The sequence below is a fragment of the Juglans regia genome, chromosome 11 (genome assembly GCF_001411555.2).
Source record: "Juglans regia cultivar Chandler chromosome 11, Walnut 2.0, whole genome shotgun sequence".
Taxonomy (NCBI): Eukaryota; Viridiplantae; Streptophyta; class Magnoliopsida; order Fagales; family Juglandaceae; genus Juglans; species Juglans regia.
Window position 1 is genome coordinate 9781427 of NC_049911.1, and position 20918 is coordinate 9802344.

General features: G+C 32.9%; 2 protein-coding genes and 1 non-coding gene across 3 annotated transcripts; 2 read left to right on the forward strand and 1 right to left on the reverse strand.

The window, feature by feature from the left end:
* The first annotated feature begins 10141 nt into the window (after window positions 1-10141).
* On the forward strand, window positions 10142-17678 carry LOC108997717 (proteasome subunit alpha type-7). Its single transcript, XM_018974088.2, has 3 exons — window positions 10142-10489; window positions 11273-11687; window positions 17172-17678. Exons 1-3 carry the CDS (start codon window positions 10317-10319, stop codon window positions 17331-17333), a joined length of 750 nt encoding a protein of 249 aa, XP_018829633.1. The 5' UTR covers window positions 10142-10316; the 3' UTR covers window positions 17334-17678.
* A 504-nt stretch (window positions 17679-18182) lies between these two features.
* TRNAI-AAU lies at window positions 18183-18256 on the reverse strand. Its single transcript has one exon. It is a non-coding gene; the product is annotated as a tRNA-Ile (tRNA).
* A 439-nt stretch (window positions 18257-18695) lies between these two features.
* Window positions 18696-20918, forward strand: LOC108997652 (protein POLLENLESS 3-LIKE 2). Its single transcript, XM_018974014.2, has 4 exons — window positions 18696-18971; window positions 19148-19360; window positions 19474-19629; window positions 19714-20918. The coding sequence occupies exons 1-4, from the start codon at window positions 18804-18806 to the stop codon at window positions 20629-20631; spliced, it is 1455 nt and encodes a 484-aa protein (XP_018829559.1). The 5' UTR covers window positions 18696-18803; the 3' UTR covers window positions 20632-20918.

Sequence of the window (20918 nt, forward strand, 5' to 3'; positions counted from 1 at the left end):
ATATCATAACGAATATCAGAAAAATTTACAGGTTGTACAACTATATAAAATTATAGATTACATGTTTCGTTAAAATTGAGGCCTAAATAAAATTTCATGCTTTACCAATGTAAATCATGCTTAAAAATTGAATCTAATGACATAAAAAATGCTTGTGGGCCAAAATTTTAATTCAAGTAGATTCAATTATTCTTTATGATAGAATTTTATCAAATTATTTACTTAATTCATAATTCTAAAAGGTATATTATGATTATAATTTGATATATATTCTATTTTAGATTAAATTTTTTGATAAATTTGTCAAATTATTTATTAAATTCATAATTCATTTGGGTAAGTTATGAATAATTTGATATTTTATCCTAATTAATAATATAAATATAATAAAAATTCATGTGGATAAAATTCATTATATTAAGTATAATTAGTTACAATTAATGTCTAATATTCTTTATGTGATCCTAATCAATCATAATATATAATTTTATTTAATTAAAGATGATGTGGTTATTCTCTAATTAATTAAAATTATATGGATCACTAGACATTAAATCGCATAAAGACTAGCTTAATATGATAATAATTACGAATTACATAATTTTAACTAATACTAACATGTTATTATTATGCACAAAATATTCTCATAATATAAGCATAAATATTGCATAATTAAAACTATAATATCATGCATAACATTTAATTTCATGTCTTTAACTATATATATATTCATCCAAAAATTGCATGTATTAATATAGAATAGAAATAATCAATTCATACAAACTAAATATGATCATAATAAATAAATTTGCACAACAATTATAAGCACAAAGGGCTTGAGCCCAAAAACCCACTCCACAGACCAAGTATAGAAGTGGAAATAAAATGTTGTTGTTTGTCTTTATTTTTCGATTTTTTTTTTTTTTGAAAATTGACCCATATAAATTACATGTCGTTTTTCCAAAAATGAAAACAACATGTTTTTTTTCTCCTTCTTTAAAACCAAGCCCATATAAACGACATGTCATTTTCCAAAACTTAAAAACGACGTGTCGTTTACTCTACACGGAATGAATGCTAGCCCAATTAAACGACATGTTGTTTTCACAAAAACTTAAACCTACGTGTCATTTAGCTCGATACGGAATGAAAGATCTACCAACAACATGTCATTTTCACCAAAATTGAAAACTACGGGTTATTTTAGCAGTCTTCAACCTCTAGACTGGGTTGTAGATCACGATTTCTTGGATGTTTTGACATCAAAAAACATGTTTTTAATCACAAAAAGTTTAGAAAAACTATTTCCACATGATTTCTAATCTTCTTTCGAATAAAAAAGGTCCAGAAATCAAAACTTAATTTTTTCTAAACTTTCAGTCAAAAACAGAGACAAACAGAACATCACTAAAACACCAAGGTAGAGAATAAAACCTATCTCTAATACTAAATGTAAGCAAAATGACGATTCTATAATGCGGAATAAACACTTAAAACAGAATCAAAAAGCTTTAATGCTAAGGAAACAGTACATTCAGCCATTGATGTTCCTCACAGTTTTGCAGCGTTCTTTAACTAATGTTTGGCACTTCCAAACTCTGATCACTCTATTAGATGGTGTGAGACTGAAAGAGATTGAGTGAGTGAGTTTGGGAACCAAACCGTAGTATTTATTGCCAAAGCTTCCATCAAGCTTTAGTGGCTACGTGTCTCACGTGTTCAGTTTATCATGGGGCAGTTCCAACGTTCTACAAACATGATGAATACTCGAAGTGGACCACTTCAAGAGCTCCTAAAATGAAGGGAAGTTGGAGACTTGTTCTTACGAATGGCCTTCATGAGAATCAGTCAATACAGTACTCTAGCCATTTCTAGTCCTTCACCAATATTTTTTGTTGAATTTCCAGAACTCAAGTATTCAAACTCAAAAGTACAAGCCAAGGAAAATTTTTATTTTCCTACAAATAGCATTTAAAAAAATGTATATGGAAGTGCTGGGAATGGTTCTATGAGAAATCAGTCTGTGAATGAATTAGGTTGATCAACTGAAATGTAATGATTTCAGTGTGGATGAAGATGTCGATGAAGGGCTCAATATTGTCTGAGAGGGCAGCAGTGCACGGACTGAAAAGGGACTGCAAAAGGCTGAACCCAAGTGATGTGCGATGGGCTGTGCGACAGGCTAAACCCAGGTGATGTGCAACGGGTTGTGCGACTGGCTGAAGGGGCGACTGGCTGGAGAGGTTCGCCGATCTGGAAAGGTGCGGCAGTGCGTAATGGGTGCCTTTCATAAGAAAATTCCTTACGGGGGTTATGTGTATTTGATTTTACTATCATGTATTGTGGCTCATGGAATTTATATGTAGATTGCTGATATGTCTGCATCTTATTCCTTGCTGTTGAGTGAGTGAAAATGACGTAACCATCCAGAAGAGGGCATGTATAAACTAACTTATACTTTTTAAATTAAAAAGGTTATACATATTGGTAAATGGATTATAGAATAAGTAATGTTATATATAGTCGTAGAGTATGCGAGCACTACACAATCATTTTGAAAAATAGTAGAGTCCACACAAGCCTCATGCGTGTGCACATAACTAATCTCACGTGCGTAAAAGGAGTTGCTATAATCTGAGATTTAAGAAGTTTGGTTTCGTACAGGCCCTTGTTGTGCTAAGATAATCTTAGATAATCTTGCCTTAAAATAATTAGATCTCTTTATTTATTTTGCTAAACAGAACCATGAATTTGGTTTGAATTTTGTGTTTTTCCCAAAAAATGAATTATCAAACAAAAGAATCTTGTGTTTTGTAGTTTCTATACAACTTCCTGTTTAGTACTGGTAGTGATTTGTTAGGAATGAAAGCATTTGGTTTGTAAGCATGGAGAGGAAGAGGAACAGAAGATATGAAGGCGACTGCAATTTGAAGAAGATGAAGGGATCTGAAGCATGTGTTTACCTTGATGAGGAAGGGGATGGAAGAGTTGAGTTCTTTCGTGTGTTTTAATAAAACGACAACGTATAAGCTTTTAATAAAACAACTCGTTTCTAATCGCGTGTGAGTGGAGCTACATATAGAATTATAATACCTTATTATTGCATATAAATTACAATTTACAAATATATGTTGGTTATACGTATGTAACATAAACATATAAAGGAATTAAGATGATAAAACCATAAAAATAATAAAAATAATAAAGCAATATATAAAATATATTAATAGCAAAAAATGTCTCTAATACCAATTACGTAAGCCAGGAATTGCATATAAAGATAATAGACAGTAGAACCTGCGATAATAAATAAAATGTAAAGAAATTAAGGAACATACTAGATTTTATTGAACTCATACTAACAAAAGAGATTAATTCACAATATATAGCAGGAACAGAAGACGAGAAGGGAAAATATTACAAAGAAATGATGCGTTTTCGGAATGATGGAGAAGGGAAGGGCATAGGATGACATTTTTCCAAATGCCTTCCTTTGATTACAAACTCTGGTTTTATAGATGCCTACTTAGTAACTTTATACAATAATGTGATAATGGACACTCAAAAGTTCTTGATCTTCATGCGTCGGCGAGGATATATAATGCTAGAGCCTTTGCTCCAAATGGGTTAAACAGTCAAAGTTGATATAACTAGAGCCATTAATAAAATTAGAGAATATAAAATTTTGAATGAATTAATGTTAAAAGACCCAGCTACTCTATATGCTAGGTATCATATATATATATATTTGAGCAGAAAAGCTGTTATTAACGAATTGGAAGATAGGCTTAAGAAATTAAATGATGAAAATAGAAGTATTCAGAATCATTTGAGTATTCTAGCTATATAATAATAATAATAATAATAATAATATATAAAAAAAAAAGTAAGAAATCTATAGAGAGAATTTTAGCAAAAATATACTATTGAAAGGATCATGGAATATGTTAAGAGTCTTGTATTAGCAAGTCAAGGAAAATCTAATGGTCTCTACTCATGGATGCTAAGAAGCTTTATGGGTGGTCTCGATGGCGTTCCCTCAAGATCTTAATCAATTTCTTATCTCGATCAGATTCAACTAGGTTTTCTGTTAGTATACCTATAGAACCAGTATTAATTAGGAAGATTATAATCTACTAACTATAGAAAGAAATTTACGAGATTCAAAAAAATATCTTCTCATTATCTTCCTTTCTCCATCAATCCGGAAACACATCATTTCCTTGTTATTTTTTCCCTTCATGTCCTTCGCTCATACCATTGTGAGTTAATATCCTTTGTAAGTATGAATTCAATAAAATCTAGTATGTTCATTAATTTTTTTACATTCTATTTATTATGGCAGGTTCTACGGTCTATTATCTTTATATGCAATTCATGGATTACATTATGGAAAAAGCTAGGGATCTCGCTGGAACCTACCGTTTTCATTTTTTTATTTTTTATTTTATTTTTTTATTTTTGTTTAGTGATTAAAAAAGTGTTATTTAATAATATTGCAAGTTTTTTTCTTTTTTAAAAAATATTTTTAAAAGTATTAAAAATGATATGAAAAAAAAAACTTGAAATGCCTAACGGGAGCCCTCAGCAGTGGGTGTAGACCCACCCTTACGTTATTGGTATCAGAGTCATTTATTGGCAATTAATATATTTTATATATTATTTTACTGTTTTTATCGTTTTATCATCTTAATTTCTGAATATAGAATATTATTTCCTACATATAATTGGTTATCCTAATCTTGTAGAATTGAGAATTATGACTTATAATAAAAGAATAGAAATAACTAGAGTCATTAATAAAATTAAAGAATATAAGATTTTGAATGAATTAATGTTAAAAGACCCAGCAACTCTGTATGCTAGGTATCATATATATTTGATCAGAAAAGCTGCTATTAATGAACTAGAAGATTGGCTTAAGAAATTAAAGGATGAACATAAAATTATTTAGAATCATTTGAGTATCTAGCTATATAAAACAAAAGTAAGAAATCTATAGAGGTAGAATTTTAGCAAAAATATACTATTAAAAGGATAATGGAATATGTTAAGAGTCTTGTGTTGGCAATACAAGGAAAATCCGATGGTTTGCCCGTGGATGCTAGAAAGTTTTAAGAGTGGTTTCGGTGGTGTTCCCTCGAGATCTTAATATATCCATTCTCTTTAAGATATGATATATTTGTTCAATTTTCTGAATCAATGAATTTCTTATCTATATCAAATTCAACTAGGTCTTCTTTTAATATGCTTGTAGAACCATATTATATTAATCAGGAAGACTATAATATACTAACTATAGAAAGAAATTTACAAGATTAGGAAAAATTCTTCTCCATCATTCCGGAAACACATAATTTCCTTGTTATCTTTTCCTCTCATGTCCTCCCCTCCGACCATTGTCAGTTAATATCCTTTGTAAGTATGAATTCAATAAAATCTAGAATGTTCATTAATTTCTTTACATTTTATTTATTATGACAGATTCTACTGCCTATTATCTTTATATTCAATTCCTGAATTACGTTATTGGTATTAAAGCCATTTATTGGCTATTGATATATTTTAAATATTATTTTACTATTTTTATTGTTTTTATCATTTTGTCATCTTAATTCCTGGATATGGAATATTATTTCCTACATAGAATTGGTTATCTTGATCTTGTAGAATTAAAAATTATGACTTATAATATAAGAATAGATCATATAACTAGAGTCATTAATAAAATTAGAGAATATAAAATTTTGAATTAATTAATGTTAAAAGACGCAGATATTCTGTATGCTAGGTATCTTAACTATTTGAGCATAAATGCTACTATCAATGAACTGGAAGATTGGTTTAAGAAATTAAAAGACAAACAAAAAGTGTTCAAAATCATTTGAGTATTCTAGCTATATATATAAAAAAAGTAAGAAATCCATAGAAATAGAATTTTAGTAAAAATATTGTAACAACCACGTTTTTAAATTAAGGATTTTTAAATTTTAATTTTATATTAATAGTACCATTATAACTAATTTTAATTCTTAATTTATTTCCTTGAAAACCTTTAGATTTTCAGCAACTATTTCCGTTTCAATTCCTCAGACGATCCTTTGATTTTTGAGACGTTATAATGTCAGAGCTGAATCATTCAATTTATATCTCATATTCTCAGTGATTTCAGCAAAGCAATAAATCTCCTTCTCCTTAATTCTCTATTCTTGATCTTATAGCATTAAGCAAATTTTTCCTTCTCATAACCTCGTAACCATATGCTGAGTTTTTAGTGTTGGTGTTGTAACCTTCAATCTAGCACCTGAGCTTTGTAATTCTTCTCGGTAAGTTTCTGTTACACTTATATTTTAGTGACCTCCATTGTTTTCTTTCTCTTCTGTAATTGATCAAATACTTTGTAAACTTTATTTCTGCATAGTCGACCACCACAAGGGGTGAGGTTCTCGGGCAACCACTGTGTTTGCCGACTGGGTTCTTTCTGTTAGTCTCATAGTACTCCAAATTTCTCCAGCACACCATAAAAAAGTTGTCATCATCGCATGGTAAGTCCTTTTCTTTCTCTCTATGTTCTTTTGACTCTCGATAAGCACTACCAAGACTAAGTCATTTCTCTCTCTGAAGTCTACCATGATCAGAGTCCATTTCCAGTTGTGTTGCCGAAGAGCTTCACAAGATTGGTCCTTTTTTCACGGCGTACCCTTCTGTTAAATATCAACCCAATGTGTGAATATGAATGTGAAATTGTCTTGTAAAGCTGCCCCATAAATTAAGCTTGTCCTCAAGCATTTATGGTGTCTCCAAAATATCAGAAATATCTCCCAACAAATGTCTCAAATTGTCAATAGTGGTGGCTGTAGATTAGTTTGTCCCCTGAGCTTTCTCCTATAAAAGGAGATCAGTTGTAAACGAAATGAGTGTGTGGAAATCCAAATAATGCAGTGTAAAGATAGTTTTTGTTAGAGTTTGTATATTTTGAAGAAATTTCGAAATATATTGTTTCAGTTACAGTGGACGTAGGCAAGTTGCCGAACCACTTACATATTGTCTCTATCTTGTGTTTGAGTGTGTTTCTGGATGGTTTTTGTACAACACCTTCTCCCTCGATAAGCTCTCACCGAGATCTCATCGTCTCATTCTAACAAAAGCCTAACATCTTCTTTGTTGTACAGAAGTGCACCTTTGTTGTCAATCTCAAGCAGGCCACCAGCCCCAGCATATCTGCCTTCTCTCACGGTGAGCCTTAGCATCCCACTATCACATAATGTTTCTTTAGGAAATGTTCTTTACTTTAATTCCTTAGGTATCAAGTATCATCAGATTTTCTTCTTTTTACTTACAACTTTATATAATAAAACCCTTGCATGTTTTGCTTATCACAAAATTGCCCTTCAGACAATACAATTTAACCTTCCGTAAAAACTAAAAGTCTCTAGAAGGCTTATTTATGTGGAATTCCAATTTGGCCCTTAAACACATGTTGTTAAGTTTCACGTAAAGGTTTCTTGAGAGTTTTTGTAAAATGGGCTTAAGTTGTTTTATTATGCGGGCTCTACTTTTATGATAATTCTATTTTTAAGTTTAGTAGTTTTTTTATGGGCTGCACTCTAATGTTGGGCTGATTTAGTTGTTAAAACACAAAAATAGTTTTAAGTTGAGTAATCTATTTAAAGTCAGCCCAGGAACATTATTTTAAACAAGTGGCCCATAAATCTTTTTTTTTTTTAAATATGCAGGAGTTAAATTATGTCATTTGGTATTAATTTTTTTATAAACCAGATTACAATAGTATTTTATGAGAATTCAGATTTTATTTCTTAATCATTTTGAATGCAATTAAACCTATGTTAATAAGTGAGTTTTCTGTGACTTGTCTAAGAAATTTGTAGTAAGTTTAAATTATGCTACTAATTATAATTGGAAGACCAAATATGATACTAGTGTTTAAATAATTATATGATATTAGTAGTACATAACCAAATATTTTAAATTGCTTTCCCTAGAATGTGGTTAATTTAGTGGAATGCAATGATATGTTTTTCTAGAAAATTAGTGACGACTAGTGTTTTGTATAGGTAACGAACTATAAAGTGAGATTGTAGAAGTAGTGCTAAGAGATAAATAATTTGATCACAAATTAGGATTAGCACATAGTTAAACTATTACTATTAAAACCAATTCTTTTTATGTACCATGCATGTTACGATCTATGTAAGCATATCAGTTATCATAGCGTATGATCATGTTAATTTTTTCACATCATGTTCAGGTTCAGCATTTTACAGTTATTTATATTAGTATGAATGTCATACATTATACATCGCATAAAACACGTAAGTTATCTTAAATTCAAGTGCAAGATAAGATAAGATTAGATCAGTTAGTTAGATGGCCTTTCAGCTTAGTATTCAGGGTGGATGTGCAAGCCACAGACTCAAGCGTGGTCCATCGTAGTATGCTAGAATATTACTCAGCGGCTCCCCTTGCTATAGCAGTATATGGGGTCGGTGCACAACCTTACACTCATGGTTAAGTGTATGGGCCAGTCAAATTAGTCAGTTAATTTAGATAAGTTAAGACAATCATGCATAGTATAAACATCAACATGATATGACAATAATTTTATTCTTTCAGCATGAAAATTTTATGAAAGCATTTTATTTATTATGTTTACATTGTGGTGAGTTCTTACTGAGTGTTCGACTCATTTTATTTTTATTTCATTTATTTTACCACCTAGTTGAGGAGAATGAGGACTATGAGCAAGCGGGACAAGTTTAGAAAAAGATGACTAATGAACGTTAGACTATATTTATAATTCCTTTTTCATTTAGTTGGTTTGGAAAGTTGGATATGACTATGTTTTAGACAATGATTTAACTTAAATTTTCTTTAGGGATGAACAATGTTTTTTTTTTAAAAAAAAAAAATTATGCATGTCTCTTACCTAACTTTAGTTACGTATGTACTTGACATTCCCAACCCTAGGGAATGAGATGTTACAAATATACTATTAAAATGATAATGGAATATGTTAAGAGTCTTGTGCTGGTAAACCAAGGAAAATCCGATGGTCAACCTGTGGATGCTAGGAAGCTTTAAGGGCGGTCGTGTTGGTGTTCTCTCAAAATCTTAATTTGCCAATTCTCTTTAAGATAGGATATATTTGTTCAATTTCTAAATCAATGAATTTCTTATCTAGATCAGATTCAACTAGGTCTTCTATTAGTATATCTATAGAACCAAATTATATTAATCAAGAAGCTTATAATATACTAAATATAGAAAGAAATTTACAAGATTGTAAAATTCCTCATGTCCCAAAAGATCAAATATATAAACAATCTACTTTTTATTCTAAAATTATAATTTCTTACAAATTATCAATTAAAATTGTAAAAAAGTATGAGTTTAAACTATGATTATGGATCAATAAATTTATTAACCAAAGAGGCTATTAAACAACATATCAATATTCATTCATGCACATTGAGACATAACTTAATATATTATATAAGGTAAATATAAAGAAAAATTCTATTCATCATTCATATGCCACACACCATACATAGGTTTTTTTATCTTATTTTTATATTTTTTTCCTTACTAAATATTTAGTGTATAGATTATGAGTAGAAGAATTTTTTTAGTTTAGTGAGAATTAAACAATACAAAATAAATATAAAATCAAGTGTGGTGTATAAATGATAAGTAGAATAACTCAAACATAAATAATATATATGTAATACATATATTATAAATTTTAAAATGAACTCAAACGAATCAAGTATAACGGTATAAATTTTGTTCACAAAATAAATTTATATAAATTTAACTTAAGTAATATTAATATTTACGAATATTTGGTTTAATTTATTTAAATATGATGGAAGAAATATTGCAGTACTAATTTGTGGAGCTTTGTTATTTATCATTTTATATACCATATATTACACATCATACTTATTTATTTATTTATTTATTTTTGAGTTTTATTTTGTTAAATTAATCAAGTTTATCTACTTATTATTCTTATATCATACACTATATATTTACTAAGTGAAAAAAATAAAAAATAAAAAATCATGTGTGTGGTATAGTATATCTAAGAATAATTAGTAGAATTTTTTTAATTTGTGATATTTTTGAAGTTATCGAGGAGAACGTCTATGATGCGCGAACACACGAAGTAGCAGGTCCTCGTGTACAGCAGATCATAATTTAAGGAGAGAGAGAGATCGGTCTCGGTACCTTGCGGCTCAAGAAGAAGTAGAATAAGTAGAAAAAAAGAGAGGAGAAAGAGAAAGAAGCGGAAGATGGCGAGGTACGACAGGGCAATCACAGTATTCTCACCAGATGGCCATCTGTTTCAGGTCGAATACGCCCTCGAAGCCGTGCGCAAGGGCAACGCCGCAGTAGGCGTCCGTGGCACCGACACCATCGTCCTCGGCGTCGAGAAGAAGTCCACTGCCAAACTCCAAGACTCCAGGTCTCTCTCTCTCTCTCCCCGTTTTTACTTTCTATAAGAATCATAACGGCTGAGATTACCTTTTGATCTCTCTTCCCGAGCTAGTAGTCGTGGTTACGGTTAGGGTTTTCCCAATCACTGTGATTTACTATTGGTACACAGGAATTCATAATAAGTTTTCACTCTCTTTTTTGGGAAATTGATATGTCCGATTAACTTTACTGAAATGGTCGATCTGGGATTGCTTATATGCCCCAGTGTTTTATATGCGTTATAATTTCTTAGACAACTTTCTGTTCATAACTAAAAAGCTACGCATAGAAATTTGATGATTTACGTAATGCTTCAAACAAACGAGTTATCAGTAACATATTGGCGATATATAACTCAACTAGCCGTCACCAAACCTTAGCAAAAAAAATTCATTATTTTTTGAAATGTTGGACTGCCTATATCTTGAAAATGTTGGTAATCAGAACTGGGGATCCCCTTTAGATTAGAATGACCAAAACAAAACGATGGAGTTTTTTACTTCATTTCAAAAGATGGGACTGATTTTAGCCTCTCAAGTTTCTCATTTGAGTTAAAAAAGATACCAATAGAATTACCTTAGATTTTTTTGGTTTAGGCAGCCATGTTCACTATATTCGTTGATTTGAATAGCAGCACCGAACAATTATTCTCGAGTACTTTAAGAATGCTTTCTTGGCCTATATGAAGATTATTTTTTTTTCTTATTAGTTGTTCCAGTTGTGTAACACTTTCTGGGTTTAGAAGTCTGACTATGGTCCTTCTGCTTTGCAGATCGGTTAGGAAGATTGTGAACTTGGATGATCACATTGCACTAGCCTGCGCTGGACTCAAGGCTGATGCTCGCGTTCTAGTAAACAGGGCACGGATTGAATGTCAAAGCCATAGGCTTACAGTCGAGGATCCAGTGACTGTTGAGTACATTACTCGTTACATTGCAGGTCTTCAGCAAAAGTACACACAAAGTGGGGGTGTGAGACCATTTGGCCTTTCAACTCTGATCATTGGTTTTGATCCCTATTCTGGTGCACCATCATTGTATCAGACAGATCCTTCTGGGACATTTTCAGCTTGGAAGGCTAATGCAACTGGGAGAAACTCTAATTCGATAAGGGAGTTTCTGGAGAAAAACTATAAAGAAACTTCTGGGCAAGAAACAGTGAAGCTTGCCATCCGTGCATTGCTCGAGGTAAATTATCTCGGCTTATTTCATAGATAGTGAATTCATACTTCATTACATCTTTGCTGTCACAGATTGGCCTCTCTTTTTCATGTTATGTGGTGTTATTTGCATTAACTTGCTATATTTGCACACTTCTTCTAATCATCCAACTTACATTATTATTCGGTATTCTGCATGTCAAGGATCCCAGCAGTTATGTTTCTCACCCAGAGTACCTCCATTTTATAAGCTTTTAAGGCAGGACTGTTAGAATTTTTATTACTTGAAATAAAATATATTTTGGGTATTTCAAATAAATATACTTATTTCCTTATATATATATATATATATATATATATAGTATTGTGCATTGATGGAGAATATCAACTCATTGAATATATGAAGAATGAAATGTTAGATAGCATTTGTTACATAACAAAAACTTAGCCATTTTCTAGCCGTTAGACAACATTTGTTACGTAACAGAAAACTAGCCGTTTTCTAGCAGATAGACAGCATTTGTTCGTAACAAGAAAACTAGCTTGCTGGAATGCATCATAAGTAGGTTATAAAATAGTTGATCTGTTCAAATTTCATAAAAGATAAGAACAAACTAGAGTTTTCCTTGTGAAAGATATCTCTTCATCTTGTAATTCTCAAAAGGGTAATCTAGATACAATCATGGGTTCAAGCGCCGCACACTCCTTTTGAAAAAAGTGAGTAAATATGAGATCCACATGAAAAAAGGTAATCTAGATACAATCATGGGTTCAAGCGCCGCACATTCCTTTTGAAAAAGAGTGGCGTCCATCATTAAAAAATTAATTTTTTCATATGGGTCTCATATTTACTCACTTTTTTCAAAAGGAGTGTGCGGCGCTTGGGCACTCTATGACTCCAAATATAATTTTTTTTCTCAAAATTGTGTTTTTGAGTGTAGAATAACGAGAAAATAGAGGGCTTCGTTGTATCCTAAAAGCAATTTTGTTAATACTCTATAGCATATTGAAAGGAGACAAAATATGTTCTAAATGAATCGTCGTTATGATCAAGCTTTGGAGCCCATATCTTTATTTTCTCCGTTCTTGATTCCATTATTTTCATTATAATTTTCTAACAATTTTAGAACATATCTTGTATTATTGTTTGAAAATTATAATGAAAAAAAAAAATCACGAGGCAAAAAATAAAGATCTAGACTCCAAGGCTCAATAATAACAACGATTTCTTTAGAATATAGTTTATCCCTTTTCAAGGTGCTATAGAGTATTGACAAAATTGTTCTCGGGATACAAAGAAGCTCTCTATTTTCTCGTTGTTCTACTATAGCACTTTTGTAGAACGACTTAAAAACACCCTTTTGAGAATTGCAAGATGGAGAGATATTTTTTTACAAGGAAAACTCTAGTTTGTTCTTATATTTTCTAAACTTTGAACAGATCAATTATTTTATAACCCACTTATGATGGATTCCATTAGCTAGAAAACGACTAGTTTTTTTGTTACGTAACAAATGTTGTCTAACACTAGAAACTTTTATAGAATGACTCAAAAACACCCTTTTGAGAATTACAAGATAGAGAGATATTTTATACAAGGAAAACTCTAGTATGTTCGTATATTTTCTAAAATTTGAACAGATCAATTATTTTACAACCCACTTATGATGGATTCCATTAGCTCGAAAACGGCTAGTTTTCTTGTTACGTAACAAATGTTGTCCAATAGCTAGAAAACGACTAGTTTTCTAAATGTTTAACATTTCCTCCATATATTTCAATGAGTTGACATTCTCCATCAATGCACAAGATACTATATATAAGGAAATAAGCATACTTATTTGAAATACCCAAAATATATTTTATTTCAAGTATTAAAATCTAACATTCCCCTACTATTTCAAATAATATATATATTTAGAATATCTTGTGCACTTTGATGAAAATAAACTGCTTCAATGAAGGTGTCTTTTGGACTGAACCTTCACCTAGTGAAATATATCAAGACTATGTCAAGGTAATTAGTGGACATGTCTAGAACTGATGACCCTATTAGACTAATCGGATATATTTCACGCATTTATTTTCTAATCGTCCAGGTGTTTTTACTCAGCTTGCACTTTTATGGCCATGTGCACATATCCCAGTTTCATGAGAGATCTAGGTAGGGTCAATACCATAGGAAGCGGCCATACTTCCTCTCTCAAATAGGCAACTTTATCTAAGGTGATCTTGTTTCACCTCGACAAATTAATGATCACTTTCAACGTTAAAAACGAATTTTGAGTGAGTAAATATGAGACACGCATGGAAAAATTAATTTTTCATGTTATTGGTCTTTGAAAAAATAATTCTTAACCTAATTTCTATCTCATTCTATGAGATAGATAAGAAAATTGGGGCCAAATGATGTTTCTTTTCGAGGCCTTTTGCTCCTCCTTAGTTCAAATTCACTAGGATACTCAATTTCATTTTCAGAAGTGCTAGGGACGTAGACACGAGTAGTATTCTTTTGACAATCAGACAGTCAAATTTCCAAAAAATTCAACATCTCTAGATACATATATCTTTGTTGAATCTAGGTCCAAAAATATGTAAGTCATGCTATTTTGAAAATATCCAATAAAAACACATCTATAGGTTTTTGTGATACCCCATATAATAAAGATAATAGTAGATGGTGTATGTGATCTCATATTGCTTTGTAATAAGAAGTTCTTACTTTTTATAATGTTCTAATGAGGCTTTAATTGTATGATTGACTAGTCCTCTTGGAGTATAGGCCATATAGCTTAGACCCTCTATTGGGGCATTACAAATGGTATTAGAGCCTATCGTAACCATAAATGTGGGACATGAGCTGTGCCATCTACGATAAACTGGCCAGACGAGGACGTTGGGAATTTAAGGGGGGGAGATTGTGATGCCCCTATGATAAAGATAAAGGTAAGTGGTGTATGAAATCCCACATTGCCTGGGAATGATAAGTTATGACTCTTTATAATGTTCCAATGTGGCTTAAATTGTATCATTGACTTGTCTTTTTAGAGTATAGGTCATGTGGCTTGAGCCTTCCATTAGTGCATTACAGTTTTAGAACACAATTTTGGTCTTTTAAGATCTGGTTTTCTGACATAGGCTAAACACCACCCCCACATTTCTAATATCTTCAAAGATGGAGAATATTTATGCCATAATTTAAATGGGGCACTCTATTCAAAATATAATGAGCGGATGAAATTGCTCCACTCCATAAGTTAAGAGGAAGACTAGAACTTAAAAGCATAGCATTCACCATCTCAACAAGAGTTCTATTTTTTCTTTTGGCTACACCGTTTTGTTGAGGTGTGTAAGGCCCGGACTTGGTGATTTATCCCATGAGTTTCACAGAATTTAGTAAACTCATTTGATAATTATTCACCACCATGATCAGACCATAAGGCCTTAATCTTTTTGCCTGATTGATTTTCTACTTCGGATTCATAAATAAAAAACTTGGGAAAAAACTTCATCTTTACTCTTGAGCAAATAAACATGTGAATATTTAGTACAATCATCACTAAATGTAAGAAAATACTTATTACCACCACGAGTTCAACATTTTTAAGATCACAAGCATCACTATAAATAAGTTCAAGAATTTCATATTTATGCTCAACATTTTGAAAAGGGGTTATTTTTTATTGAGCACAAATCTGATATTTTTTAACATTATCATCAAAATTATAAATCAAACCAAGATTTGATATGTATTTTATGGAACCATAATTTACATGTCCCAATCTACCACGCCATTAATTAAAAGAAGATGCAATATAAACTGAATTTGCATCCATTACATTCAATTTAACCATTCCATTACAAGAGTAGCATTTTCCCACAAACATCCCATTGTTGGATAAAATAAATTCATCAAATTCATACACAAGCTTGAAAGCCCTCTTATTTAAAAGATCACCAGAAATTAGGTTCTTTGCCATGTCTGGAACATGATGTACATTGACAAGAGTCAATATTTTTCCGGAGGTGAACTTCAAACGATCGTTCCCTTTCCAACAACTTTGGTTCAATTTTGTTACCCATTTTCCGTAGTACTATCATCAACCACTTCATAAGTCTTAGAAAGACTTATATCCTCTGAGATATGAATATTAACTCCAGTATCAAGCCACCATCCATTCTCGGATGTCACATGGTTGGCTTCACAAACCGTCGCAAAGAGGTCTTCACAGCTTCACTTCTTCTTTCATATACCGCCATTGAAAGGAGCGATGCCCTTGCTTGCCACTAACAAAACAATTATCTTTCTTTTCATTGTTTTGATATTTGGGGTTTGGGCCATTTTTCATGAACTTTTTCTCGTTCTTGGCCTGCAACTTATTCTTCTGCTTGGTTTTGTTAACATCAATGACGTTAACTTTTGTTTTCATTTCAGAAGAAGCATCTTTTCTATCTCTATTACTAGAATCTTCTTCAATACATAAATGGCGATGAAGAGATTCGAAGGAATATTTTCTGTCATCATGTTTTAGCTTTCTCTTGTAATCATTCCATGATGAAGGCAATTTATTAACAATTGCTCCGAAATTTCCAGCAATCTCAATTCCCATCGTTTTAAGATCACCAACGATAAGCAATAATTCATTTACTTGAGTTAAAAGCATTACTATGAATAATTCAATAATTCATATACCAGAGTACCTCCATTCTATAAGCTCTTAAGGCAGGACATGTTACATTTATCTGCATTATGTAATATGCAGCATGTTCCTCAATACTGCTTGTACCGATAAAGAATAAAGTTTCCTAACAGTGCTTGACTATTTGTCAATTCCTTGCCTTAAAAATCTTGATTGCATTCACTTGTCCAATATTCCAATATTGTGCACATTTGTAATAATGGGTTAGACATGGCTTAGCTCTTTTCTCTTGGCTATGTAGTTAACCACAAATTGCATGGATACCTTTTATCCTTAATTTCATTGTACGTTTAAGCAACTTTTGTATATTTCTTGTATGTACATTCGCTGGTGCAACAATGATGTATGGTTCTCAAGGGGATCGTGTTTTAACATTAGGCATCATCCTATCCATAGTTGTCATCTTTCTGAGCCTTGCCTTTGTGCAAAAGATTTATGCTCAACTAAGTTATTGTTCCCGTACCAATTTATAGTACTTGCCAGTGACTAGTAGAACTCTAATGTAATTTAGTTGAGATGGTTCTTAAGCTATTAGGCAGCTCCAAGAAAGAAAGAAAGAGAGATGTAGAAATCGGTTACATCGATCCATCCCGTGATTCCAGATCATCAGATCCATGCTTGAGTTAAACTGCACATCATTTAGTGTAGTGCACTTGGAATTCTGGTTTTGATGTCCTGAGCAACTGTCACCTTTCACCTACAGCCCATGCTCAAGTATATTGATATTATAGCATGTTAGCTTCATGTTAAATACCGGCATATACGTATCTTTGGAACCATAATAAATTTAATTGCTTACGTTTTATGTTTAGGTTGTGGAGAGCGGGGGGAAGAACATAGAAGTTGCTGTGATGACTAGGGAGCATGGACTACGGCAACTTGAGGAAGCCGAGATTGATGCAATTGTTGCCGAAATTGATGCAGAGAAAGCAGCTACTGAGGCTGCAAAGAAGGCTCCTCCAAAGGATACATGATCTCATTTTCATTTTTCTCATCTCCCTGTTTATTGTTTTTCTACAACTACCACCAATGTTATGCGGGGGGAGTTGTGTTTGGTATTTTGGGTCAAACTGATGGGTGTTGTCATTCATTTTGGATGTTATTGGAGTATTCTTTAGAACAACAAAAACATAGAGCTACTTGAATTCTGAAAATGGAGATGAGACGAATTGTGTATCAGAAGTGATAATCACTAGTACGTACGAAAGTTTGCCTTAATTGGCAAGTGATTAGCAGCCTCTTGGATTAATTCAAAACTTAGACTATCGATCATTATGTTTTGTTCTTAAATGATTGAATTGAACACTTTATATGTTGCATTGAATAGATATTTAACTAAAAGATCTTTCCTTCAGTTTTAAAGGGGTGTTCTGGGAGGTTTCCTGGAGAGCAACTACTCGTGTGCTTAAATTAGAGACCAAACTTATCTCAGAAGGAGAAAGACTTGGGGCACTCATTAATTCTAAGTTTTATTTATTGACTGAGCTTACTTTTTATATACACAAGGAAAGTATTTTTTCGAATAAAAATAAAATATCAAAAAAAGGGGTTAGTTTTATTTTGTCTTGTTGGCCCAAAAACTAACAATTTATGCCTCTTTTGTTTTCACAACACATTTAATCTCATTTAATAATTATATTTTTTTAAAATTTTCATGTAAAATAAAATAAATAATTCAATTTTTTTAGTCTCAAAATAATAATATTATTATTAAAAAATATATTATAATAATATTTTATTAAACTTTTAATTTTTATCTGAATTCATCTACAAAAACAAGGGAGGCCTTAGCTGGTAAGTTATGGAAAAAACGAATGAAACACTGGCCCATGCAGGTCTCGAACCTGCGACCTTCGCGTTATTAGCACGACGCTCTAACCAACTGAGCTAATAGGCCTGCTGCTAAAATCTTATAAAAGTTATTTTTTAACCAATTAAAATGGGTAGGAACAAGTAAAATCCTGGCTGTCATCATTTAATACATTCTAATATTTAAAATATCACTACAAAAGTTTTCAAATAGCACTATTCATTATTAAATATATATACTATATAGCATCTTCCATATTAGAATATCATTAGTTTAGGGTAATCTACTTTTCCGGGAAAAAAAAAAAACAACTGGTTCCTAATCTTAAGGACTTTAGTGAGTAGATATCAATCTCTTAGGGTATAAATAGAGCTATAGAAAGGTTTGGGTAAGTATGAAAATTACACTAAAACTTAGGGATACAATAAAAATGTCCAACGGCTAGTTCGTATAACGTTGGGCAACGGTCAAAAATTTCGAAAATTTTCAGATAATACCACCTAAATCTTAGCATTCCTTCACTCTCTCAGTGACCTTCCCTCGTCACCCTCTCTCTCTCTCTCTCCGGAGAGACTTCTACTTCTATCTTCCTCGTCGGGAAGATCGTGGAACTGAAAATCCTCGTACTCCAAAGATGTTGCAAGATATGTGGAACGCTCCACCTGGTTTCCGACCCACCAAGTCGGCTCCTTCCTCACCAGCCAAGCCTCTCGGGGTTTCAAGAACTAGATCCGATTCCTTCCACGTAACCCACAAAGTACCAGTTGGCGACAGCCCTTATGTCAGAGCCAAGAATGTTCAGGTAAGCTTCTGGGTTTTCTTAAAATTAATTGAAAATCTGTCTTCGTGCTTGAACTTCTTTTCCACTTGGTGGCTCTTTCTTTCCTTCAAATTGGTTGAAAATGGTGTTTTGTTGCTTTGGTTCGTGCTCTGACGATGGCTCTTTTCTCTTCTTGCTATTTTTGTTTGTTTGAACAGTTGGTGGATAAGGATCCGGAGAAAGCAATACCTCTGTTTTGGGCAGCTATTAATGCTGGGGATAGAGTGGACAGTGCCCTGAAAGATATGGCCATTGTGATGAAGCAGCAGAATCGGGCCGAAGAAGCCATAGAAGCCATCAAGTCGCTTCGACATCGATGTTCAGATCAGGCACAAGAGTCTCTTGATAATATTCTTTTAGATCTTTACAAGGTAAATCAAAACATGTTACGGTGTATGTGTGTGTGTATTTCCGGTAGCTTCAGATCTCGGTGATAATTTAGTATTATACTAACAAATTTTCTTTACTGGCTTTATTTCTATAGAGATGTGGGAGATTGGATGACCAAATAGCACTGTTGAAGCACAAGCTGTACTTGATTCAACAAGGGCTGGCTTTCAATGGGAAACGAACCAAGACCGCTAGATCTCAAGGAAAGAAATTTCAGGTCTCCGTGGAACAAGAAGCCACTAGGCTATTGGTAAGAATCCAAATCCCCACTGGTTGAAGTCCTAGTTTGTCCAAGACAATTATTCATGAAAATGATGTTAATTAATTGTTGTAGGGGAACTTGGGATGGGCATTGATGCAGCAAAACAACTACACTGAAGCAGAAGATGCTTATCGGAGGGCACTTTCGATTGCTCCGGATAACAACAAGATGTGCAATCTTGGTATCTGTTTGATGAAGCAGGGAAGAATCGTTGAAGCCAAAGAAACATTGCGACTAGTGAAACCAGCGGTGGCAGATGGCCCGAGAGGCACAGATTCCCATCTCAAAGCCTATGAAAGAGCACAGCAGATGCTCAAGGACCTTGAGTCTGAAATGATGAACAGGGGAGGAGGGGACCGGGTCGAACAGCGCCGGCTCTTTGACGCCTTTCTTGGTTCTTCATCCATTTGGCAGCCTCAGCCTTGCAAGGATCACAGTAGCTTGCCTGCTTCAAATTCAATCACACCCCAGGATGAGTTTCCTGATGAGAATATCAATTCAAACATAACAGAAAACCAGATGGTACTAACCCAACAGAGAAGTGCCAAACAAGTTGCTCCTCCCAATGCCAATTTTCTAAATGTTGCTGCACCACCATTTTTTTCATCAAAAATCATAAAGGAGCCAACTTTGAAAGACCTGGTTGAGAATCAGTTTCCTGAGAGCCTTAAGAGAACAAGATCTGGAAATGATGCCAAGTCGATCAGAATAAATGATATGGGGATGACCATGAAGCCATCTGTGGAATCAGGAAAGCAGGAAAATAAGACCCCAAGGCTATTATCTCTTTCATCTGAAGAAACAGGTGTCAAGTTGACACAGTTTTTGCCAGACAACAAGGATTTTGAAGATGCGATTATGGCTGCAGTTTTGGGCACAGATGATGAGGTAGGAAAGGCACAGCATACAGCTATATTTCAGAGGAAGATTGAGAAGAAGAGGCTTAAGGTTTTTCAAGATATTACACTCTCTTTGAGTCCGAGAGCCTGACTACTTGAGAATTTTTCCAGCTAACTATAATTTCTTGAGTATTTTTTTACATAGCTTTATTTTTAGGTGGGGAGATGCACTTGTTCTCCTTTCACTTCAGTTCCTGTAAAGGGCCACCCAGTAACGTATGGCAGCAATTCTTTCACGTAGAAGCAGTGTAGTAAGAGAGAGTCAGTCATGTATGGTCCCCCTCGGCAGATTTATTCACCTATTTAGAGTCAGTCAGTCATGTATGGCCTCTTCAACAAAAGGGAGGTTTTTACACAATAATGACTTGATTTATATCA